General features: G+C 40.6%; 1 protein-coding gene across 4 annotated transcripts; it reads left to right on the top strand.

The window, feature by feature from the left end:
* On the top strand, positions 1-25111 carry LOC121669963 (tropomodulin-3). Of its 4 annotated transcripts, none has more exons than XR_006017973.1 (11): positions 1-18; positions 6226-6423; positions 7805-7961; positions 15370-15492; positions 16090-16179; positions 16692-16822; positions 17762-17869; positions 19299-19442; positions 19794-19938; positions 21064-21203; positions 22080-22223. XR_006017973.1 is itself a non-coding variant. In XM_042039612.1 (10 exons), exons 2-10 carry the CDS (start codon positions 6298-6300, stop codon positions 22109-22111), a joined length of 1056 nt encoding a protein of 351 aa, XP_041895546.1. In that variant the 5' UTR covers positions 265-605; positions 6226-6297; the 3' UTR covers positions 22112-25111. The 4 variants fall into 4 exon arrangements, 1 of the variants encoding a protein (XP_041895546.1); XR_006017972.1 differs by lacking the exon at positions 1-18 and adding an exon at positions 263-605; XR_006017974.1 differs by lacking the exon at positions 1-18 and adding an exon at positions 655-2737.
* Positions 25112-25303: the final 192 nt, after the last annotated feature.

Below are 25303 nucleotides of genomic sequence, written 5' to 3'. Positions count from 1 at the left end.
GGACCGGCGGCCGCCCGGGTGAGGGGGAGCGGCCGCGGGGCACCGGGCCGGGACCGGGGGCCGGGCTGTGCTGTGCCGCGGGGAGCCGGGCCGGGCTGGGCTCGGGCGGGCACGGCCCTCCGCCCGCTGCCACGGCGCGGCGGGAGGGGCGGAAGGAGGAAGACGGGGCTGGGTTGACGCCCGCCCGGCCGGACCCCGGCGGCTCGCGGGGCGGCCCGGAGCCCGCTGGTGCTGGGCAGGGGGAGGTCGGGCTGGGGGGCCCTGCCCTGGCAGCCTCCCGTGCGGTGAGCGCGGGACTCAGGGGCCGTGCGGGGGCTGCGGAGCCCGCCCAGGTGCGGGGCTGCGTTGGGTGTTCAGCCGGCGCCCCGCTCTGCTGTGGATGCCGAAAACGGAGACTTTGGAAACTTCGCCTGTAGAGCTGGTGCCCGTAATTCTTTCAGCTTGCTCCATGTGTTTTCCACGGCTCGCACAGCACTCGGGTCCCCGCAGTCCGTGACGGAGGGATGCCTTTCCGGGGCGGGGTGCGCTCCCGCAGCCTCCCGTTCGCCCCTGCACAGGGCTTGTCCCCGGAGCTTTCCCGGGCCTGCTCGGAGAGCCTGGGCTCGGTGGGTAGCCGCAAGTTGTGTTGAGATAAACGATGTTCTAGGGAGGCTGCCGTGTGTTTTAAATTTGCTGTAATGCGTTGGATTAATCCTCATAACTGAGGTTTGGCTGTGATGTCAGGTGTAGAGAGCTTGAAAGGTAGCCGGTGATGTAAGGGAGGACCTGAAACTGGCTCGTACTCAGGAGTTTTCCTGAAGTAATGGAATGGGAATGGAGTAAATTTCTTCTGCTGTCCTGTTCACAGCTTGTAAGTTTTGCCACTTTTCCTCGATGGATAAAAATGTAACTGAATGTTTCAGTAAATGTTCAGGTAGCTTGCATCTGATGTTTCTTTTTGACTAAAACACCAGCAGGCAGTTCCTCTAACAGCAGGTACTGTGTATTAATGGGTAGCAGGTCTCTCTTGAAGAACATCCCGGTATTGTCTGAAAAAACTGATGCCTAAACATCCCTCATCCTGGCCAGGCAGTAACTCCCTGCGTGTTGGGAGAGGGAATGGGCAACTGGAGTGGTGATTCCTGACAGAAGAACTTCTCAGGGCACCTGGGATTCTTATCTTATCCCAGCCTTGTATTTATTTAGGATCATAACACCTGCCCTGCAGCAAGTTTGGTGAGCATGCCTGCAAGTGCCACGGGTGTGCTGAACTGCTGCCACTTCCATGCCCCTGCAGCTTGCCAAGTACTGGCTCTGGGGCTCCTGGCCCTGTCACCCCTGCCATTGCCTGGGCTGGCTGGGCATGTCCATTTAGCCCTGTGGTGTGGTAACTAGCCTTCAGGGACAGGCACACAGGAGTAAGCTTTTACGGGACAATGCCAGCTTGGCAGCTTAGCCATCACTCGGAGCACCCTGTCTGCAGGAGAGCTGCGTCCCCGCTCTGTGTCGTTGTATACAGGATTTATAAGAGAGCAAAATGGGCTTTGGGTGCAGGTGCCCTCTGATACAGAGGAGGAGCTGGCAGGAACTGGAAACACAGATGTGTTCAGATTTCCTTCATTATGGAAGCATTTCATGGTCCGTGTAGTTACTCTGCAGTAGCTGCCTGTCCCCCTCCACTCCCTGGGTCACTGTGTGGATAAATGTGAAGTTAGGGAAGCTCAGTTTGCAGTGTGTAAAGCTTAGTGAATTGTCTCTTTGAACAGAATGAAGCCTTGGGCTTGCTTTTCTAGGCAAATAGCCCAGAATAGTTGTGTCTTCCTGCCTTGAAAACACAATTTACCCTGATGAGAAGTGTAGGCAAAGACGAGCTGCCACCTGCTGGCTCCATAAGGCTCTGGGCTGGGGGATGCCTGCTCATTCCCGGGGCAGGACAGCCCGGATCCTGTGCCCTACCCCAGGCTGGGGGTTTGGAAGGCGCAGGTGGGTTTCTAAAAGCTTTCTGCTGAGAAAGGCAGCATCGGGCTGTTCAGCAGGCTTATAAGGCGTTACAAAAATATCCTAAGGAACCTGCTGGGATTATGGTAATATTTATATTTACCATTTTTTCTCCTTGCTTTGGTAAGTAAAGATAGCTCTTTCAAGTGCAGTACATTCTTCATAAACAGTTCTGTATAATGTTGCACACTGGAAAATAGAATTGTTGCCATCGTAGGGGTTCCCTGGGGAAATGCTCAGATTAGGCTCCTCCAAGCAGCTGGGATGGTCTGGGGCCCCGAGTGGTGCAGGAATGCTGACAGCCCTGCAGACCCCCCTGCTCCAGACCCCCCTGCTCGGGTTGGGTTCACCCAGAGGCTGGGGGGAAGGAGGCTCATGAGGAACAAATGAGATTAAAGTGAACTCTGCGAATGTGCTGGCCAAACCCAGCTCAGTTTGTTTTTCATGATGTCGCTTCTATTTTAAAATCCAAGTCACGGAAGCCATTTACAGTGGACTTTAACAACACTGTAGTTTCCTGTGGGCAAGTTATATCTAAAGAGCTTCTCCTGTTAGGATCCCAAGAAATTGTGTTCTTAAGTATAATAGAAATTTCAGGGGGGGATGAGGGGTGGAGTTCTTGAGAGAAAATTGGAAGCTTGCTATTTTTAGACTCTTTTGGTTTTTAAAAATATACTTTCAGAGAGGAGGGGAGAAAATATTTTGACTTGTGGATAAGAGGTGTGAAAGTTGCTGGACAGTCTTTCAAGGGATGATTCAGGTAATTATAAAATGGCATAAAGTTACTGCTGTTTTCTCATTTCTTTAGTTCTTCATTGATTTCCCAGGTGAGGGAATAATGGCAGGATTTTCTTCTCTGTGATGTCCAGCAGAATTCCTTCATTTCTGATTTTTCAGCCTCTCTTCTGCTTAACAAACAGAGGATTGACATTTGATGGACTGAAAGTGATGGCTTTCTTTCCATTTCTCTAAATGTTTATGTGACTATGAAGTTGCTGGAGTGAAGAACTTTACCTTATAGTCATATGTCTGAAAAAGAATACTAGCTCTTTGGACTTCTATGTAATGTTTTCGTGGTAAAGTTAAGAAGGATACTTAGAAGTAAACTAGCTCTGCTCATGAAAAAAGGGCAAAGTATTTGCAAAGCCAAAATTGATGGTTACAGTTTTGCCTATGATTTTGCAGTAAGATCACACATACATATGTATAAAAATATAATGTGCCACAAATATTCACAGGCCAAGTAACTGCTCCTGCTGAGAGCTTGTAGTTTGTGATGCATGTGTCTCTATGCTGAACTGCTACAGCAGTGATGGAAAGCAAATAGAGTACTAAGTGTGTTTAATGGGAGGTGAGGGGCTTGTTTGATTAGATTAGGGCTCCAGCTGGCCTTTATGCCCTTTTTAGGCAATGAGAATTCCTGACACCATGTTTTAAAACCTGATTTTTAGCATGTTGTGTGCAAGTGTTGTATATGCTGTGTTTTCTTTTGTAGGGAATGTTTCTGAGAGTCGTTGCCAAGCAATCTCGGTGTACTACAGACGTGCTAACCAGTGCTACCATCCTGCATTTTAAAGGGGTCTCACATTAAGGATGCTTTCATACTTAAAAAAAAATACCTTTGATAGGTATTAAAAAATACGTCCAAAACTCTTTAAATATGTATTTGCCAGGCCATATGTGATTCTCTTCTTGCTGAAGCAAAGCCTCAGTTACAGAAACTGATGGGTTTTTTTGTTCTGCTGCTTTATTTTTCACTTTTGTGTGCGTGTGTGTGTGTGAACACTGTACCTGGGGATTTGACATGACTACTTCGGTCATACAAAAAGTAGTGAGACTAAGGGCTGTGGCCTGAAAATTAATTAATGTGTTACAAAGGGTGAGTAGTTTACCAATATGAAACATCCCAATGCAGTAAATAAAAGGTAATTAATTCTGGATGACAGCATTTTGTGGCAATTAGTGGAGAGGAAATACACCTTACGTGAAGATAATGTATGGTTATGCAGTGCTACTCTCTTTCAGAGTAAGGGCAGCATTATTCTGCAGCTTGCTAACCATTCTGTTCCTTATAATTACCTGCTAAAACTACACCTTTTAATATTTGAATGCAAATGGACATGCAGAAATGTGGTAAATAGCAGTGTCTTGATGTAGGGCTCAGCCTGGTCACAAACAGCGCTGTGTAAGCAGCTGCAGGAAATGTTTTGTGATACTGTGTAATGGCTTGAACTGCGAGGAAGGGCAGAACATTAAGGCTCCAGGAATGAGAAGTTCACATGCAGATTGTGTGGCATCAGCTAATTGTCCATCAGCTGCTTGCACCTGGAGAAACAAATACTACCAGACTATGAAAACTGTGGGAGGTGGCTCTCTAGGCCACAGAGTCACTCCTTTAATTACTTTTGGAACTTAGGAAAACATAGGTGTGCTACCCTCTGCATTTTCTGCAGCCAATAACTTGGATGTTGCTAGCTGTGTAGCCTCTTGCCAAAAAGGTCCAGGCTCTTCCAGCATGATTGGGTTTAGTTCAGAAGAAGACAGACAGTGTTCTTTTGATGTAGCTTACCAGCCAAGTGAGGGTTCCTCCTTATGTTTCAGAGGACTTCAGCTTTGGTCCCATCAGTGTCAACTGTAGTTCACAATAAAGCTCTGGTATTTATATCAGCAATACTTTTTTAAAAGCAGACATCCTGAAAATAGCTGTAAATACATTGCTCATTCAGGTGTGGATGTTGGTAGGACCCAGAAATACCGTTCTTGCAAAGGCAATTGTTCAAACCAGATCAGTTTTACGGGTACACGTGACTGAATGGTGTGGATGAACCTCTATGTGCTCATGTCTGTTTAGTGTCCCTGAATTAAAATGTTGCTGTATGTAACTGTGGCAGCCAGGGAGACGTTTCTGGATGTAAACAGCTGAGGTGGAGGAATCCTGTGTGCAGGATTCCATGGTATAGCCTGTATGTATACACAGCCAGCCTTTTCCTGCTTCTTAAGAGGCAGTGACTAAATTGATCTGGTTTTGAAGGACAGTGTAAGTGTGGATTTGAAGTAATGCAGTTGTATTTATGGTGCGAGCATCTGTCCTTGAATAGGGGCTACTGGAGAAAAAGTGACTTCTGCTGGGTGTCTGGTCTGTGTTGAGTATTTCTGTAGAGCCAAGAAAGGGTTTAGGGAGAGTAATGAAAAGGAATGTGTATGTTTAGCTTTTGCTCCCCAAATACCTTATGGATACTCTTGCTTACTTACAGAGAGTCATCAAAATTACCTTTTTTTCGTCTGTGTGGTCAACTTGAAGCAAGAATTGGGCTGAACAAAAGGAGAATCGTAGAACTTCTTGCAGAAAAATGAGAGGAAATAACTTGTCTGCTGGAACACTGCTGTGATTAACTGTTTTTTCCAAGACAAATGCTCAAAAGTTGTGGGTGTTAGAAATAAGGTTCCCTGCACTGTCTTTGTCTGTAAGCAGTGCTATATAGACTGTACATTTTTTGAAGGACCCTGGTTTCCTCTAAATATAGTATTTAGTGAGCAGCCACACCGTTCATTTTTTATTTTTAATTTTTATATATTTTTTTTTAAATTTTTTTTATGGTAGTAGCATTGACTGGAGTGCTGCCACTTAGAAGCTGTATTTCCTATGCTTTTCATCAAGGCATTGTAATTTTCCTTGGACAGAACAGAATGTTGCTTCGATGGTAGTGCTATAATTAACTTGGAGGCAAACTTCCTTTGTTTCCTCTGTAGGTAATATGCAGGGATATGAGTCAGTATTAACCAATTACCTTATTTATAGTGAAGTTATCCTTAAGTGCCCTTGAACTGCTGTAACAACAATAAATGTTGAGCATCTTAACTCTTCTTCTGGCTGCATTATGTGTAAAAAACAATGGTGTTAACTGGACTCATAGATAATAGGTAGAGTTGGTATCTCCTCCCTCCTGCCCTACAACCTGCCCTGCTCTGTGGGAATTATGGCCTTGGAGTTCTTGTCAAGAAGACTGGGGTTTTGATCTGAAAATAGATATAGCTTAATTAGATATAGCTTAATTACTGATGGAAAAGGGCATGGTGGGACAGAATTGTCATCAGTGAAGAAACAGCTTCCAGGTGCTCCTTGTGAGCTGTAGAATAATAGATACCAGTACTGGGTGACAAAGTTTTCCTTTCACACATGTACATGGAGGTTGAAGGTGCTTTGTAGTTGGGATATTTACCTTAACTCTGCTTATTTCTTTTTAAAAGCTTTTCAAAGATCTGGATAAGAATTAAGACTTGGGTTTTGAAGTGTTTGAGCAACTTGCTACTGCCCAAGTCATGACGCTCCCGTTTCGAAAGGACTTGGACAAGTACAAAGATCTCGATGAGGATGAAATTCTTGGCAAACTTTCGGAAGAAGAACTGAAACAACTGGAAACTGTTTTGGATGATCTTGACCCTGAGGTAGGCATTAGCCAAGGGAAGTTTTATTTTTTCCATTTGTTCCGTTACTAGTCTAAAATAAGTTGAGACTTTGTACAATATACTTTTGATCAGAGTTTTTGTCACAACTGCTGATGATCTCACAGATACAGATGTGTATATAGCGTTCATTTCCTGTTTGCAAGGTGGATGCAACTGCAGTAAAGGAGAACATAAGAAGGGATAGTTGGGAGGAGCTTTCTGGGATTTATTTATAAATAAGCATTGCTGTTGTTCATGTTTTGAAAAGAAAGTTTATTTGGAAAGGCCTTTTTAACTTTCCTGTTTCCAGTGCTGTCTGGTAAACAGCCCTTTTGCATCCATGTTTGTTTTATTATTTCTGCTCTTGGAGTTTGATGGGAGTGGGAGGGTGCCAACCTCTTCTAATGATTCCTGGTCCTGTATCTGGTAGCTTGTATCTATTCCTGTCCTCATGCTGACTTCATAAAGGGAAGGCAAATAATTACTAAACTCTTGAATCATTATGTCAGCATGGGGTACTGAATAAGGAATACTACAGCTTTCTGCTATAAAGAGCTGAGTTGTCCTCTACAGATATTGGAGCTAATGTCAGACTCCAAGGCTTGTGTTTTCACCTCGTGGTTCTCTGTTTTTGCTTTAATAGTACCAGGATTAGTTTAATCTTGATGTTCAGGGATTGGTTCAGAATATTATGATCACCTATTTTGTTGCACTGCAAGATATTACTGGTATTTTAAATGCCTTTGACTTTATGGACATTTCAACAGAGAACTGGCAAAAGGGACTGGTTCTCTTTCATGGCAATCAGAATTCCCATACATTCTGGTCTTTCTGTACTAGTATCCTTTTTATTTTTCTCTTTAATTGAAATATGTTGATGATATCAAAGAAACATCCCACCTTGAGTCAGGTCAAAAATATAAATACTCTGTGTTAATTGCCAGGTAACAGTCGAGTCAGTTGTCTTAAAGACTTAGAAACACATGGATGTAAGTGACAGAGGAAGTAGTCTCTTGCTGAATGTCTAAACTGTAAATAGCTGAGTTTTATTTACTACTGCTCATTTAAACAGTGCTGATTCTAGCAAAGAAATGCAAAGTAACAGGCAAATTGAGTGCTGGGAGCTATTGTACCAAAAGAATTGCTTCAATCCTACTGAGAGCACAGTGTGCTACACTTTCATTATATTCTCCGTGTCTAGATTACTTTGTGTCCTTCCCTGCCCCAAAAAAAGGAAGTTGGCAGGAGATCAAAGATTGCCTACAGAACAGCGGATCAGGGCTGAACCTTGCAGAGAGGGAGAAGGAAGAGGGAAATGAAACTAAGCAGGTGCTCACCCAGACCTCCTAAGCTGTTCTCCTTTGCTCCACTTGTTTTGCAGAACGCGCTGCTGCCTGCAGGCTTCCGGCAGAAGGACCAGACTGCCAAGAAGGCCTCGGGTCCCTTCGACAGGGAGCGGCTCCTGGCCTATTTAGAGAAGCAGGCGCTGGAGTACAAGGACAGGGAAGACTATGTGCCTTTTACAAGAGAAAAGAAAGGTAACACCACCCTTTCCAGTGGAAGTGCTTATGAAATCTCTAAAGTGGACGAGCCAGAACTACCGTGAAGCAAATTTGATTGAAGCACTGGCACCTGTAATGCTTTTAACTTGCAGCGTTTCCAAATGGCTGCTACTGTGCAGGGCCAGGAGGCTTCCTGTTCAGGCATTTGTGCCCCTGGGGCTGGTGTGCTCTTTGTGTGTAGCACAGGAAGGAAATAAGACTCAGAGATTTTATCATAGATTGCAAAGTTCTGATGGGCACGGAATCCTCAAAGTAAGAGCTAACTCTGATTTGTGTCAATAATAAACACTGTCACTGTGCCTGTGGCTTATGCCTTGTGCTGAACACAGACAGCAGCCTTGTAACACTGTGTTGGGTTAGCAAAATAGCAGTTGAATGATGTTGTGGCAGACAGTAATGTTCAAAGATGATGTAGGCTGACAAGGCCAGACAAGTGGTGTATGCAGTCATGGTGTTCTAGTATCCTACTGAAAGGTTTAATAAGATTGCATAGTTACTCCTAACTAATTACATTAGTTAATATCACAAGTTTTGAAATCTGGCAGTGGTTTGTGGTCTGAAAACCATGGACACGTTATTAAAGCCTGGGATTTTAAATTTTTGCTTTGGATTTAGTATTCTCGTTGACTTGATAGGAAGCTTTTTTTTTCAGAAGAAAATTTTTAAAGAATGTGCTTCTTAAATATTGTAAGAATAACTTTATTTTTTTCCCCAAAACCAGGCGTTCCCAAATTTGTTGTGCCTTACAAAGCACTATTGGTAGGCACAGAAACTCCCAGACCTGTGCAGGACACCTGTGCATAGGAGCAGGCTTTTAGCTGTCACCACAGTGTTTGAGCACTGCTTGTGAGTCCTGGCTCATGTGAACCTTCCTCAGCAGCAGGACAGATCTGCTGCACTAAAACTTCTGTAAATTGTTTGCTAAGTTGTATTCCAGCTGCTCAAGATGAACAGGCTCCTCTTTTCTTAAGGGTTTGACACCCTTTAATTCTACTTAATTCTCTGATGTGAATCATTGCTTATTTCAGAATTGAGTCTTCATTCATCTGCTGAGTTTGTGTATATGATTGTGGGGTCTATTTGGTGAAAATTTAGTTGGGGGTATTTGCATTTTCTCTTGCCTGTGCCAGATAGCTTTACCTGACAATGCTGGTGTCTCCCTTTTTTTCCTGAAGTGATAGAGAGACCATGACTTTACAATGTGCTGCACTGTGCATGATGGACTTCCTTCAGAGAGTGTTTTTTGTTTCATTCAACAGCACTTGAGTTGAGAGAGAACTGTGACTCTCCTTTGCTGGCAGGAGAGCAGGGGTTTGGTGGCTGAACCTGTAGGAGTGAGCAAGTTAAGGACAATGCAGTGCATTGACTGTAGAAGGCAGAGGTACCCACAGCCACAGCTCCTGCATGGTACCTCTGCTGCTGGCGAGTGCCTGTTCTCACCGTGTCTGGCTGTGCCCTGCGCCTGCTGCTCTCCTGGCATGTTTGCCAGCGCGTGTTGGAGATGGATGGTGAAGTGTGACTGAGTTCAGCCTCTTTGGGGCTCGTAGGTGACCGGGGAATCCCTTGCATCCCGCGCACTGCTCCGTCGGGGGGTGAGCTGGGCAGGGAGCATGTGCTCTAAAACTGCATTTTCTACTGAGTGCTAGTGCTTCTTTCACATAGATGGTGCTCTGAAGTCAGCTTATGTCTACATGCACACAGCACAAGTATTTGTTTGGGGAGATAAAATCTGTGAGAATCATGTAGAAAAACAGAAGGGTCCAGCTGTAACGCAGAGCTTGGTTAAGAAAGATCAAATGTCATTTCCTTTATGTAATAAAGTATTACTAAATAGTCTGTCTGCATGTTGCAACAAGTCATGCCAGTGTAGTTAGTAAAATTTCCTGTATCTCTTAAAAAACACAAAGCTGCTATCTAGTAACTTCTAGCATTTATTTTAATGCCATAGGAGAAAAGAAAAGAATACGAAAAATGAAATGTAGATTACTTTCATTAAAACTAAATATGTGGAAACAAATGTTTAGTATCCAAATTGATGCTTTGTTAAATGGGCAGGAGGCAAGAAGGTCAAGCTCATGTTGTAGCAGGTGAAGGATAACCTTTTCTTTTCCCCTTATGAAAATATTATGGTTCAGCTTTGACTTGCTGCCACATTTGTTGCCATTGTGCATAAAAGTGGCAAATGTACATAACTTAATCTTTTAAATCAAGAAATCATGGTATTTATCTAGATGTAGAACTCAGAAAGGGCATGGGGCACAACTTAGTACTTGTGTAGGATGTTTTTTATCTAGAGGGGGCTTGTATCCTAATGTGCTTTTCATTAGTATTAAAACAGACCAACAGACAACTAAGCAGGGTTCTGATTTTTCACTTCATCTAAAAAAATGTATTATGGAGAAACACCAGCAAGTTGTGGAATAAGGGTAGGTGAAAAATCTTTCTTGGTTCTCCTGTTAATTCTGGAGAAAAGTAGCAAATATAACCTTCAGTTCCAGAGGTTTTGGGAGGAGAGAGATGGATTGGAGCTGCAGCTGTTTTCTTGGTGCCTTTTTTTGGGTCAGAATTTGCTAAAATATTTCTGTGTCCCTGGCTGGTCTCATTGCTCTAACTTGTTCCAATTATTCATTTCATGGAGCAAGAAGAGGAAAATCTATCCTTCTCTTTCCTTTTTCTATTTTAGTAGAACTGAAGTCCTGCATGGTGATCTGGCCTGCAGATTTATCAAAGAAGCTTACCCTGGGTTAATTTTAAATATCCTGTCTTGCTACTGATTCTGGTAACCTTGTTTTCGTGCTAGAGTGTAAAGGAAAATACTCTCTTCCAGATGTCCCAAGTACCTAATTTTGGGGTAACATGTTATTAAAACAATGTTGCTTCTCATTCAGTGATAGATGATGTAATTTCTCCAGGTCTTTGGAACCTCTTTTTTGTTTTGTGCTATGACATGTGGAAGATCTGAAATAATGTAGTGTCCTGCTGTAGTGAAGTGAACAGTGCTAAAGAAATGTGGAGTTTAACAATCCCTAAATTAGGCTCTATTCCATTTTCCCAGTGCCTTGATTTTGTTTCCAAAAGCATCCCTAAAAACTTACTTTGCTTTAAAACATGATTTAATGATTTAAGTCACATTCTGTTCCAATTAAGTGTTGAACCATACAGTAGACCATTGTTCAAGAGATTCATGAGACCAATGTGGTAATAATTGCAACAAAACTTAGCTTTGTCTCAATCTGTGTATGGAAGTATGTCATAAAGATTTTACAGGGCATACTGCAAGGGGAAGGATCTCTCCTCCAAACAGTAAAGCAAGGCTTCAGCACTGAAGGCTGTTGCCCTCAAGTGTGTTCCACTCATCTGACCGAGTCTGACTGATGCTCCTCTGCCTTTTCTCTTCTCTTGGAACAGCAAAAGAAGAGAATTATTGCAGCTGAGATAAAAGCATATCTGATAGTAATGTACTTTGTGCTGTATAGTGCAAGGCATTAGCAAAGTATTGTGTAAACTAAGCTTTGCATTTCCAGCCTTTGCACTCTCCTAATTGTGGCGTTCTCTTCCCTTTGCATTCCTGCCGGGGTGTGTTTGTTCTATGTAGATTTGCAGTTCATGAAACTTCTGCTTTAGGCTTGGTTTGTTTTTCCCCTTCTCTATCACCCAGAAAACAGACTGAAACTGTAGCCACCTGGCTGAAGCTCTTTTGTTGGCACCTTGCTCAGCTGTTGCTCTAGATCACCACTGCCTTCTGTTGCAGCAGGATTTGGGATGCTGTGTTCTCTGCCATTGAATCACTTTAAAGTCTTTAAAGGAAGTGTGTTACATGTTGTGAAGTGAAGCTAATATCCTGTAGGAGCCTTGCAGAAACAGCTTGTCAAATTGATATTCTCCATACAAGAGCACTAGAACAAAATAACATGTGATACTCCAGCCTTAATGTAAAACAGTGTTCTAATTCACTGCTACGTGACCTGTAATCAGATAGCAGATAACAGCTCTGTTGCTGCACTAAGACACTGAGGAACTCACTTGTAAGTTGAATTACAAACATTAGTATTAAATTGTGCTTACAAGTGAATTGATGAACCTAAGTCTGTTACATGGTAAGAACTGGAGATTGATGAAGTGTGAATTATATAAATTTCTGAACTAAAGGAGGTTTAAGGAACAGAAGATGTAAGGAATACATCAGATGTTGCTCACTTTTCTTCATGAAGTTACTGATGAGAAAAGCTTGTATTCACTTGTCCTCAGGTAGCACTTGATTTGCTTCCCCAAATAGAGTACCCCGAAGTGGATTTTAGACGTTCTTCTGCTGTGCAAATTGTGGCTGCCTGTTAGAGTGGGTATGTGAGAACAGTACCATCAATTTGCACTGCATGGCCTCACTGAACAGACCTGGTTTCTGCAGGATACTGAGTCCCACCTGAAATACTGTGCATCTGTGTAGGAAATGTCCAGGGCTCTTCAGTAAACACCAGCCAGTGTTCCTGCCTTTGGAGCAATACAATTGGGTGGAACTTGGAGCTGAAAGTTCATTCTTTAGCAGAGGGGGTCTGTGACTTAATCCTGGATGTGCATCATCTAACATGTTAGCTTAAAGGCATGGAACATGTGCCTATATAATTATTATAAAAATGGTGTGAACATCCCTGAAGTTTGCCTCTTCATGTTGTATTACTTAATCTTTGCAGAATCCTGGCTGGCTGAAAAGGAGATGTCATGTTCTTTCATGTAATCAAATCCCTGCTGTTTGGAAATGTTCCACTTGCAGGCCAGGCAAGCTGCACATCTCATGGGCTGCACAGATGTGTGGTGGTTTTTGGTTTTATTTAAAGCTTGCATTAGTAAGGGGGAAGGGACTTGCTGAACTGTATTGGCAGCAGGCCTTGAGTTAGATCATTGTCCCCAGAGACACAGGGGTCTTATCCTTCTGGAAGTAAATTCATCACTAGAAGTGGGGAGTAGGGAAGGACCTGCTTTTGTACGTGCATTGTAAACCTCTGAATTCTGGTCTAGGATGGGATGAAGCCAATGAATGAGAAATTATGCACACAAGGGTGTGACCTGTTTTATAACAAAGACTGCTGCTGACCCAGCTCATGTGACTGCAGTGAACATTTCTGGAGGGCAGTGGCTTTTAACATTTTTGCTTTATTAAAAACTGAATATACTTCTCACTCTCTCTAGGTTTTCTAAAGAGTCAGGCACGTATGGATAAGTTTAGTATTACTCTTAGGAAGCAAACATTTGAACCAGCTGTTTCCAACCTATGAATTTAAGAATTACTGAAAATAAGATCAGGAAAAGTAGTTCTTTTTTTGTGAGCACTGTAGGATGAACCAGACAGAAGGCTGAACTAGGTTAAAATACTTTTTTGCCAAGTTGGTTTTAATTGAGATTGATTTCTTTCTCCTGTTGTCTTCCTGCTGCACTGATGCTGCAAATAGGATGGCTGAATGAAGGCTCAGGTGCTCACATCCCACTGTCCTCCTTCCTTGTACTCCTAAATCCTCACCTTTTTACTAGACCATATTACTGAGGGACAATAACACAAACATAGCTGCTGAAAGGCTTTAGATCGTGTGCATGCTGCTCAGAGTGTTTCATGGATTAATGAAAACCTTGTCAAACATTCTTGCATCTCTTCTAAAAACTACAGTTTAAGTTGAAGGTTAATCTTTCCCCAGTAGGTGATGCTAGTAAAATAAACTGATAGAAACATATACTGCATCAATTATATCAAAACAACCTGAAACATTTGCTACATAACCCTTCAATTTATGAAGGTTTTCTTTTAATCCTGAATCACCACCAACAGTTTTTTTGCACAAAGCTGAGGTATGGGTGGTAATGCATGTCAGCTGCACTCAACTACTGTTTGGAATCAATACAGTTATGTAAGGACGTTTCTTTTCTGCTTCTAAATATGGATAATGACCATTTATACAAGTTTCCAAAGAGATAGCAACCCAGGAACAAAAACACCGTGTTGCTAGCAACAGATCTTTGTCATCAGACTGGGTTGTCAGAGGAAAACCTGATGTGCTTCTCAGTAATCTGTGCTAGTGGGAATGCATTAACTTCCTTTACAAGGAAAGTGAACCACAAACTACTGTAATCTAGGGAAGATATGGAATACATGGTTTTGGGTCACCCCTAATGCTAGACTCCACCTACTGTCTCTGTAACTGGGACATTGGGATGAGGATGATTCCTGTGGGGAAATACTTCTTATATCTATGGATATGGCAGAGGGTGGGGTCCTGAATTAGGACTGAGACTTCATAGGACAATTATCAACACCACTTCCTACCCCAGGAAATAACAAAAGGAAGTTGAAACCCCTTTCCCATAGCTCTTTCTGCTGATAGCTCAGGCAACTTGGAAAGTTTGAAAAACTGGCACCTTAAATAGCTGTTAAGATTTGATTCACAGTTGTGTAGTTGCGAATGGTTTCTCTGGGATGCAGCAGTACAAGAGCTTTTGGTTGCCCTGTTAATTTGTCCTGAACCTAAGCACCCCTTACCTGTCCTGGCTCTTACCCAGTGAAGACTTCCTTGTTCTGAAGGGCCAGTTCTACCCCATTCACAGCTGACTGCTAGAAAGGCTTTCTCATATTCTGATTTCCTCCCCTAACTTTCCAGCTGAAGGTGTATGCAGGAATTCTGGTACCTACACAGACCTCTACCTATAAATGCATGTGTTCTAAAGTAAGTTTTCCCATTTCCTGCTGTAATAACTAAAAAGTTGGTGCAGAATGTAATATTACTCTTGCTTCTTTTGCCATTGAATCTTCGATGACATTTCTAAGGACCATTTTAGAAAACAGTGTCACTGGCAGAGAAATCTGTTACCGTGTTTTGTGCTGTTCACAAAACATGGTTTTCTCAAGCAGCTTTGGTTTTTTTGCTTCAGAACTGAGGTGAACATCTGAAATCAGAAATACTGTGTATGGTGTAAAAACTGCAGTGAATAGTCAGGTGTGTGATTTCAGATAATTCTGTGATTTTTCTCTCTCTGACATTCAGATTACAGTTCTGCCTGGGTCCCTTTCTCCCTTGAGAGGAAACTCATCATTCTCTAGTGATACTAAATCTTTCTTACAGTCTTTCTAGACTGTTTAAAATGTATAATGGAGGTTTATATGTTACTTTTTAATCATTAGGAGAAACAAGATTGGAATAATGATCCAGACTCCTGAAAATTTATTCCTGTTTACGCTCTTTCCTCATCTCTGACTTGCAACAACAGAAGAAACCTTTATGTTGTCTGTGGTTCTCCTGGTGTTCACTAAATGTGATATGTATTCTTTAGGTACACAGTATTTTAAAGATAAGTTGCTATGTAAGACAAACTAACATCAGACTTTCCATTTTCTTTACTCCAGGGAAAATATTTGTCCCCAAGCAAAAGCCTGTACAATCTTTCACAGAAGAAAAATTCTCTCTTGATCCAGAACTGGAGGAAGCCTTGACCAGTGCCACAGACACAGAATTAGGTGACCTTGCAGGTGAGTTTTTTTTAAAGTATGAATGGGCTGCTACATATTTAGACAAGAAAGATCTATAATTAATGTGGTAGTGTATTGATCTGACTGCAGGATGTTGTAGTTGTGATAGAAACTAGAATATGTTGTTTGCCAGTTGGCTTGAAGCGTTTCACCTTTGTTGATTTGTGATAATGTGTGAGGAAGTTAATTATTTTGGCCTGCAAAAGATACCCGATTTTCCAGCTCAAAACCTTTAAATCCATTCCTCAGACTGGCTGGTTTTTGATGTGCATTTGACTGCTTTTCCTTGTGTATAACAGTACGTTGGTATGTGCCTGTATTCCTAAAGCTTTATTTTGTGATTGAGCTGCACTTTTTAACCTTGATGCTTAAATCTTGTGAGGTCAGAAGTTTCTAAGATGTGAAAGTAAACTAAAATGTCAATAATTAATTATTTTTTCTACTTTTTTCAATTGACTAAGGTATTGAATGACCTTTGTACTGATAACGGGCTGTTGTACAAACAGGTTTTGTTGTTTAAAGGAACCCTGCATCTGAGCTGAATTAGTCAGGAACAGTAAAAATGATTTTTTGCTTTTTCTTTTTTTCCTTTTACAGCAATACTGGGAATGTCCAACTTGATAACAAACAATCAGTTCTGTGATGTAGTAGGAAGCAGTAATGGAGTTGACAAAGACAGCTTCTCAAGTAAGTGTGTACACAAGTGCTAGAAAAATAAATTCCCTCTACTGCACACAGTTCCTGTAGCATTAACTATCTTCTGTTGCACCAACATTCTTTTAGACTCTTAAGACTTAGTCTGGAAATGTGTATGCCTATAGCATTGCCAAGTGAGTTCTGGCAAGAATGGAATTAAAATACACGTACACTAAAATGTCCTCCGCAGTTAAGTCACTTTGGTGACAAAAGCAGGCATAAGCATGCATTGTGTGTGTTGGTTTTTAGGTTTTCTGTTTGTGTTTGTAACTCCTATGTTCTTTCTGAAATAAAGCAGAAAGGCTGTGAGGACTTTTGAAAAAGAATTGAGCTTTATGAAAATACGGTCAGGAGAGGATGTTCTGCTTTTTTGGTGGGAGAGAGATGTAAAGACTGATGAAATGATCTTTAAATACAGTACATATTTAGTGTGTATATCATTTATTCACAATGAATGTATGCATGCAACCTGTTTGATTACATTTAAATGCCTTACTTTTCAGATATAGTAAAAGGTGAAAAAATGTTGCCTGTTTTTGATGAACCACCAAATCCCACAAATGTGGAGGAGACACTGCAAAGGATTAAAGATAATGATTCTCGTCTTGTTGAAGTTAATCTAAATAACATTAAGGTAATTACCTGAAGGCTGCTGTAAACATGCTGCTTCTTCTCAGTAGAAGGCACTCCAAGCTGCAGAACTCTCTAAGAGATCGCGACAGGCTTATTCCAAGTACAACAATCTTTCTGTTAAATGTTGTAGAGTGTATAAGCTCAGAAGCTGCAGCTAAACCAATAAGCCATCTTGGTTTCTTTTGCCAAATGTGTATTTAAAAAGTCTTAGCCTTTCTCACTGCCAGCCCAGATTTCTGTCGCTGCCAAGTTGGCAGCAGTTCCAGCAGTTCATTATCATGGAGTCAGCTACTGTGTTGAATGCTTTGTCCTTAATGAAGCAATGTGCTCTCAGTTTCTCAGTTTGCAAAGGGATATTTGTGCCTGACATCCTTCTGATTCTTGAACAAAAGAGCTGTTGGAAGTTAGGGCAGCTTCTGCTCCGAAGTGCAACAGTTGTGTTTTTACACGTGACAAGCTTTTGTGTATTTGCTTGAAAGAAACCAGAACTGCAGCACCCCTGACTTGCAGTGCAGAGAGCAGTGACAGCCTTGCCAGCAGCCAAGGCTACTTGTTCCCCTTACAAAAGGGGGAAAATAAAATCCATGGCTTAAGAATACTGTATAACAGGTAAATGCTGGCCAAAATAACGCCTAAAAAGGCAACAGATCAAAGTTTCTGATACAATAAACTGAGAAATTTGCTACCCTAATTAATTCTCTAAAATTATTCCTTTTAAGCTTGGTTGCTACTACAGTGTAAAAATGATTGCTTTATGGAATTGGTGGCTCCTATAGCCATCACATCTTAGGGTAGGTCGTCACTGTGAGAGCGCTGGAGACCGGTGGTGGTTAATGTTGTAGAGCATTTTGCTGTAAAGAGAGTTAGATAATGGGAGAAGTTGGGGGGAGGGGACAAACTTGTGTATCTCAAGAGAGTGAAATGCTATTTTTAATTCAAGAACATACCAATTCCAACGCTGAAAGAATTTGCAAAAGCCTTAGAAACCAACACACATGTGAAGAATTTTAGCCTGGCTGCCACCCGAAGCAATGATCCTGTTGCTGTGGTAAGTACTGCTGATAAGGGCTTTAAGTGGGGTGCTTAAAGGGAAGTTAGGATGGAAAGGCAATGGTAAGGGATTGAATTTAATCCAGTTTAAATACTCAGGGATGAAAATTATTCCATTCTGCTACACTCTAAAGTGGGTTTTCTTTAATAAACCTTTGTTGTATCAAAGTTGGTTACTGATTGCTAGTACCTTAATATGCAGCAGTGCCTCAGATGTGACTGAGAATTCTTTATTCCAGTCCCTTTCCCTAATTTTTCAGTTTGCTAGCTTCCTTCCTTTTTTTCTTTCTTTCCTAATTGTTTACTTCCTGGTGTTCATTCCAGTAGCCAATGGTTTATTCAAAATTAATTTACAAGAAGTACATTTGAGGACTTAAAAACCCCCATAATATTTTCCAACTAAATAGAGTTTTAGTTGAAGTTGTAAAATACCTGTTTCTCCATCTCCCTGCTACCAAAGATTGGTTTAAAACATTGGTATATAAAGCATAATATTAGTCAAAGCTTGATACAATTGAAACTAATTTATTGTCAGGTCCTATTTTTTTCTATACTGAACTAAAGCAGTACCTTATTTAATTCTAAATAAAGGGGTAAGAAAACAAAAGTAATTGTTGCCAGGACAATCCTTCGCACTTGTTTTAATTTCAAATTAGAAAAAAAGTAACTAGTTTGAAAGACTGCCTTAAATAAACAAATGAGCATTTGAAAGCTTTGGGTTTGGGTCAATTAAAAAGTTTCTTTTCAGCAGGATTAAATGTGTACTAAAAATCTGTAGTGGCTTCTTTTCTCAGGTGTGGTTTTGTTGGGTTTTTTTGTATTGTGACCTGATAGAAAAAAATTCAAAGGATATGATTTTTCTGACAGCAAACTCAGCAGTGAGCTTTTCCTGTTTTCTTCCTTTCTCAGAAATAACATCAGGTATAAAAGTGCTTTTAGCTACATGCTGGTACTGTGGTTAGAGCTTCGAATTTTACCTCTTCCTACCAAATCTGTAGACAAAAGCATTTTGAAAGTCAGATCTGTTTACAAATTAACCATATCTAATTCTCCTCTCAGTTAACTAACGCCCTTTCTTTGGCCTTTGCTTAGCAGGCTGCATTAGTCATTGTGGGCTGTGAAGGCTTAGAAAGTGGAATTGGTCCAATATGCTAATTTCAGACTATTTGTATTCTGTGTAGCTTTTTAGTTTGTAACAAGGGAAAGACAGGCCTTCCCTTGACTGAATGCTATTTAGAAAGGGAATGTAGGTAATGGCTGGCTGAAGACTCAGCTCAGCCTCAGTAAGTGAAAGCTTGCAAAGTTACACCTTGCATCTCTGAACTTGCTGCTTCTATGGAACTAGTTAGTGGAAGTGGTTATTGCTGTGTCCTATGAGGCACTGCAGCAAAATCCAGAAGTTTAATGATGCTTTCTTATATTTAAAGGCTCTTGCAGATATGCTGAGAGTAAACACAAAATTAAAAAGTTTAAACATAGAATCAAACTTCATCACTGGAGTTGGAATTCTGGCACTGGTTGATGCACTGAAAGACAACAAAACGTTGACAGAGATCAAAATTGATAATCAGGTAAGTGAGGTGGTGGTGATACCATAGCTAAACCCAGCCAATCCTAGTTGCCTGAATATTCTTAGAAGACAGCTTGTGATAAACTCTTCAAATATTTTATGTTTAATTATCTTACCATCAGCAATAATTACCCTTAAGATTGTCAGAGGCATCCAGCTGAGGTTGATTCCTGCTCACTTCTGTGCTTCCTTGTGCTTTGAAATATACAAACACGTTTTATGACCTTCTGCCTATTTGATTAACCAGAATGAAGCCGAGTGTTCATTGACTCATCTGGGGAAAGTATTCTGGTCTCTTTCAGGGTGAACACACGTAAGCTCTGTTGTCTTTGTGTACTTTTTATTTTAACAGAGGCAGCAACTGGGCACAGCTGCAGAGGTAGAAATTGCCAAGATGCTTGAAGAAAACACCAAGATCCTCAAATTTGGATACCATTTCACGCAACAGGGACCTCGAGCCAGGGCAGCTGCAGCTATCACAAAAAACAATGATTTGGGTAAGACCTGTCATTATTAACTGAATGTCTGTGTGGCACAGGCTTTAAAGGTGTCTGGTTATTCTCCTTCTCCCTTGACAAAGCCAGGATAGCACAAGGTTAGTAGATCAGTTCCAGGTTTCTCCTGTGCTTTACTCTTCCTTTTTTGTTGCTGCTTGATATTCCCTATTTTGTTGCAGGGTATTCAGGTGCATGAGTTGAGGAGTTTTAACATAGTCTAGAACAAGAGCATTCAAATTTCATCTGAGTTGTGGCAAAGGGAGTGAAAACAATAGTTTTGATAATTCAGTTGTATTCAGATAAGATTCATTTCTTCTTTAAAAGCAGTACTTGAAATTAACAGTGTAGGATGCCCTGCTCAGTGCCAGTATCCCAGTGTTGCTGGGATTACTTGAGCATGGAAACTGAACATACTGTTACCTCCAGAGGCTGGGACTGGGTAATCTCTCCCCTGGTGGTTCTGTTCATGCACAAGTGCCATCTGTGCCTCTTGCAGGTAGCTGATAGCAGCAGCTTCTTCATTTGCTGCAGTCAGGTTTGTTGGAGCTCGTCAGTCAGAATCCTTATTAAGTGGGTCAGCAGAAAATTGGTTAATAACATAGCACATGAAAGGAAATAATTTGTATAATAATGTCAAATACTTGAAGCACTCAACTACAAAATAATATCCATCTATTTAAATAGAACTGCATTTTAAAACTCTATTTAATTAAATCTTTCGGTTTTAGATGCTTTGTGGTGACCTCTCATCAGTGTGAAAATGGGCCAGGCTGTTTAGCAGTAGTAGCAGTAGTTAAGGAATATATTAGAGGGAATGACATAGGAAAATGGAATTTGGTTTAAAGATCTGATTCCCCTCTGAATAGAGGTTAAAGTGGAGGAGAACAGCTCTGAAAGATATGGATGAGTAACTAGAATAGAGCACAGAGAGATCAGAAAGGCACTCAGGCACTGCATATCAGTTTCTCAAAATAGATTCTAAATCAGTTGGGTTTTCTGTCATAATGCTTCAGGTGTCTCACGGCTTTCTAAGGTTTCTCCTCTCACTAGTTCTCTTTCTAGTGCTTGACTGTTGGAAATCTATGTTTCTATTCATATCTTGCCTTTTTTCCTTTGCTTTCTTAGTCTGGAGTATGCAAGTAAAAGTTTCTGCAAATACCTTTTCATCTCTCCAGCCCTGAAGCTACAGAGAAGGTTACTCTGAATACCCTCTTGGGTACTGAGCACTGAAACCGAGATGTTCGAAGTCTCTCATTTCTCTCTTCGTATGTGTCTTCTAAAAAAAGTCTACATCTCCTTTTTCCTTGCTCACACTGTGTGGTGCCACTTCCCTGTTCTTTGTCTGTGTATATGTTGCTTTTAACTGCATGATTGGAGAAGTTAGGGCTTGAAATTCTTTTCATCTGTTCTTGCAGCTTGATGAAAGCAGGTATGAGTAACTTTTGCCACCTACTTTCCATTGAGTGGATTTGAGAACAAAATAGCTTTCTTCTTATATAGATGTGCTTGCTTGACTTTTTTAAACAAAATGGAGATGCCTTATAAAATTTCTAAAATCTGTAGTGTCATTTGTTTTATCTGCACAGAAAACATAATTTGATAGTATGATAAGAAAACATCAAAAATAATACAAATGTTGAGGAAAACTCCAGTCATTCAGTCAATCTCACATATTCTCAAATCTAAATAGCATGTGAGATTTTAATTATTTTATTCACAAATTCTTATTGCTCTTGCATTTTCTGACAATTGAATGTTTTAGGCTGTTGATTGTGACATCTTCTGTGTGTGTATAAATTGTGTTAGATATACTGTGAAACTCTTGCAGTGTTTCTTTGAAGCTATGTAAATTAAATTCACCACTAAAAAACTGTTAAAAAAGAATGCTGGCTAAATCTGCTTACGAGACATAAGATGATTAATGTTTCCCACAAGTCCTTCCTTGCAAATATTTGCAACTGCTTGTGAATAAGGCGATAAACTCGGCTTATTTGCTTAAAATGCTCTATAATACTAAGTGTTAGCTACCTTAATTTGTGGGAGGTCATGTGGCAAAGTAACTGTTCATGTTACAGAAATAAAAAAAATAGTTAAAATGCTAATATAGCAAACCATCTCTTTTTTTGTCTCTCTCGTTCCAGTTCGCAAGAGAAGGGTTGAAGGAGACAATTAGCAAAGCTGATGTCAAAACTGTTGAGTCAGCACGGGCAGCACCGTGGGCTTTGGCAATCTTGGACTACATTGACTGGGTTAGAAGGGAACAGACTGGAAGCTTCATTCCTTTTAAAGCAAAGCAATATAATCATCTGCTGGTATGCAGCACGGATTTCGGATGGATGGAGACACAGTAACTGCGCCAGTCTCTGTACCATAGTTTTTGATTGGTTTTTTTTAAGAACTTTTTTTGTATTTCAAGACTTTGGCTGTGCTTTCTACTAAAAATGTAATTGCAAATCAATGGTATAATTGTCTGCAGTCAAAGAATGGGACATCTAAGATCCTTGGGCAGATACTGACCCAACTGAAATGTTTGTGAGAAAATGTGGGGTGTGTATTTACGTGGAGGGTGTGTATGTTCCTGAAAACAATGCCGTAGTGATAAGGGATTCTTCACCCTACAGCTGGATTTGTTGTGTAGATCTGTTCAGCTTTGTTCATATGCACTGAAGAGAAATCTTTCACAGCAATGTTATTTGTAATTCTACTGTTTTATTTTTTATTAGTTCTTGATACTGTGATCAAGTTCAAAGACATCCTTTTAAGCCAAACAAAAATAAATTGGTTAAGGACTTCTCCCAAGAGATTAGAGGAAATGATACAAAAGTGGAAGCCTTGCAAAAAAAAGAAAAAAGAAATTAGGAGCCTTGCAAAATGAGAGGTTTTCTGTTACACCTAACTCCTTAAAAGTCTTTTGCAAAAGATCCCGTAATTGTATCTTGCTCTGTATCTAAACTGGATACGTTTTTAGACTGATTTCATATGTTCATCACCATTATTTAGTTTATATTCTTTGTTTAAAAATTCTATCTACATTCATAAGTATCAATTTCTCTAGAAGTAGTGACATTTGTGTTTAAAATTCTGCATAACTGTACAGAAAAAAGCAGCCTTAGCTCTAAGACCACTGACCTAAGTTGCATTACATTAAGCTATTTATACTTCATACAAATCTAACCGTTTTTAATAATGAAGTAATACTTCTAAGAAAGGGTTTTTCCATTTTATATCTGTCTTGATGTTGAAACACTACCTAAGACATGCAAAAACTAACCAATATGTAGTGTCAAATCTCTAGGGCATAGTCATCATTAAAGTGTTTAAAGTTCTATAAACAGACTAATAAGGCAACAAGAATCACTTCAACTTCTGCACATAATCACAGTACACTTGGAAATATGAAAATCCAGAGGCTTTTTGGTGTAGGTCTGTTTGGACTGTCTTGTACTGGTTTGCTTTGAGATCACAAAAATGTTCTACGGGCCTGCTTGGCTGTATTTATAGCAGCAGAGAATTCAACTGACAACTGTTTTCATCCAAAGGTCATCATGTGGTGAGCATTTATGTGTAGAAAACATACTGGACTGAGATTTTTGCATCAGGTTGTATATGCTATAAAAACAGAGCAAGCCTCTGGCACTGTGCCCACACTGTAATTTGCTGCAAATCTAGTTTTGGATCTTTAAAGGCAGACATTATTCCACAGGTGGCTTCAAATTTTACTGCAACTGTACAGAGAATTTTGAACTATAGTGCCTTCAGTGAGGAAGTATATAACTGGTTTATACGTGTGGAAGAACATTCTTTCTCCTATTTCTAAATTGGCCTTTTATTAGAATTACAAATAAATATGTGCTCTGAAAACCAAGTTGGAATCAATTCAGTTAAAACCAAAGACTACGCTTACCATAGTCTCAAAACACCACTAGAAGTGTTCTGATGAGTAAAAAAAAAAGGGCTTTTTTTGGTTTGGGTTTTTGTAAATTTTCAAGAACTTTTTAGATTTTTAAATAAACTTTGAAATAGTTCTAATACAATACGCATACAGTCACAAGTTAAGTGTCTTTTTTATAAACATGGCCAAAGCATGTCATGGGCTGAGTTGCCTAAAGCTGTACTTTATATTTGCTAGGCACCATAATCATTTTGTGTCAAAAAAACAGGCTGTAATGTCTTCCTTCATTTGTTGAAGGGCTGCATGTTCACAGAATCTGTTCACATATTGGGAATTCTACGATGAGTTATTTTATCACTACCTAACAAGATTAGGCAGTTACCTCCTACTTGAAAATGAAGGAGAAAATGGAAAGGCTGGATTATGGAAATGATAGCCCAAATCTCTTTCTTACTTTTACTAAATCAAGTTTGGTGGCTTAATTATTTATATTCCAATCAAAGGCAGGGCCTTTTAAATTGCAGTTCACAGGTGTCCTGTCACAGGTTATAGTATTGGACCCTAATAAATGGTTTAGCTCTGTAGACAGCAGCTAAAATTTTGACTGCTTGTTGACTTTCAGGACAGATTCCTGACAGGCTGGGCATCGAAAACTTTTTTTTTTCAATCAGAAGGTTTTAATCATCCAAGTTGTTGGAAGACCTTTGGCATGGTGCATGGAGCAGTTAACAGCAATCACTCTTGTGCCTGCAGTGTGTATCCTTTTTGGAGTAAGTGAAGAAATTCAGTCTGTAGCCAGGAATCTTCAACACTCTCAACAAAGAGGGTGAACACTGATGTGATGCCATCGAGTGTGGTGAGACCCTGTGTCTGCGTGCATGGAGTGTGGGAGTGGTATCACTTCCATAACCAGTTACCATAAACACAAGGTCTTCTTTCCAAAAGAGATGCTGTTTTCTTACTGATACTTTTTCTGGCTTAATGCAGAAATCAGATGACCACATATGTTGATTCTGTTGGTTCCAAGCTAAGCATGGAAACATAACCTGTATTTCAGAGCAATTACCTATTTACTCTTGTATTTTAAAGAAATAGCCTCATTCTCTCTACAGCTTGAGTAATCCTGCGTTTGTAAGCTACAAACGAGCAAGTAAGTGTTCAATTTAAATTTCCATTGGGGAAACATGTATTGAGTATTTTAGCGTATCAGCACTATATGCTGTCAGATTGTAAAACAGTTACTAAGTTTTGGATGATTAAAGTACTGTATTCTTCTTGTGCCTTCAGGGTTTCGTTTGTTTGCTTTTTTTAACAGTGCACTGACTTGCTTGAAACCCTTGTGTTTATACCGAAACGCACCTTTCCTTCTCCATTGGGGAAGCGAGTGCCCGGCTGGCGTTGAGGGGTCGGAGGGCCGGCGCTGTGCGCGGCTTTCCCTCAGCACCGGGGCGGCTTTCCCTCAGCACCGGAGCG

The sequence above is a fragment of the Corvus kubaryi genome, unplaced genomic scaffold (assembly GCF_017639235.1).
Source record: "Corvus kubaryi isolate FWS band 111438036 unplaced genomic scaffold, C.kubaryi_AGA036_p1.0 37394, whole genome shotgun sequence".
NCBI lineage: Eukaryota > Metazoa > Chordata > Aves > Passeriformes > Corvidae > Corvus > Corvus kubaryi.
Note: the sequence above shows the minus strand (reverse complement) of the source record. Positions and strands in the feature narration are given on the sequence as shown.

Excerpts from the sequence above, each read along its gene's own strand:
- LOC121669963 (XM_042039612.1), top strand. The coding sequence starts at position 6,298 with ATGACGCTCCCGTTTCGAAAGGACTTGGACAAGTACAAAGATCTCGAT. Across the intron at positions 6,424-7,804 it reads TGGATGATCTTGACCCTGAG|AACGCGCTGCTGCCTGCAGG; the intron begins GTAGGCATTAGC and ends CTTGTTTTGCAG. Across the intron at positions 16,180-16,691 it reads TGACAAAGACAGCTTCTCAA|ATATAGTAAAAGGTGAAAAA; the intron begins GTAAGTGTGTAC and ends CTTACTTTTCAG.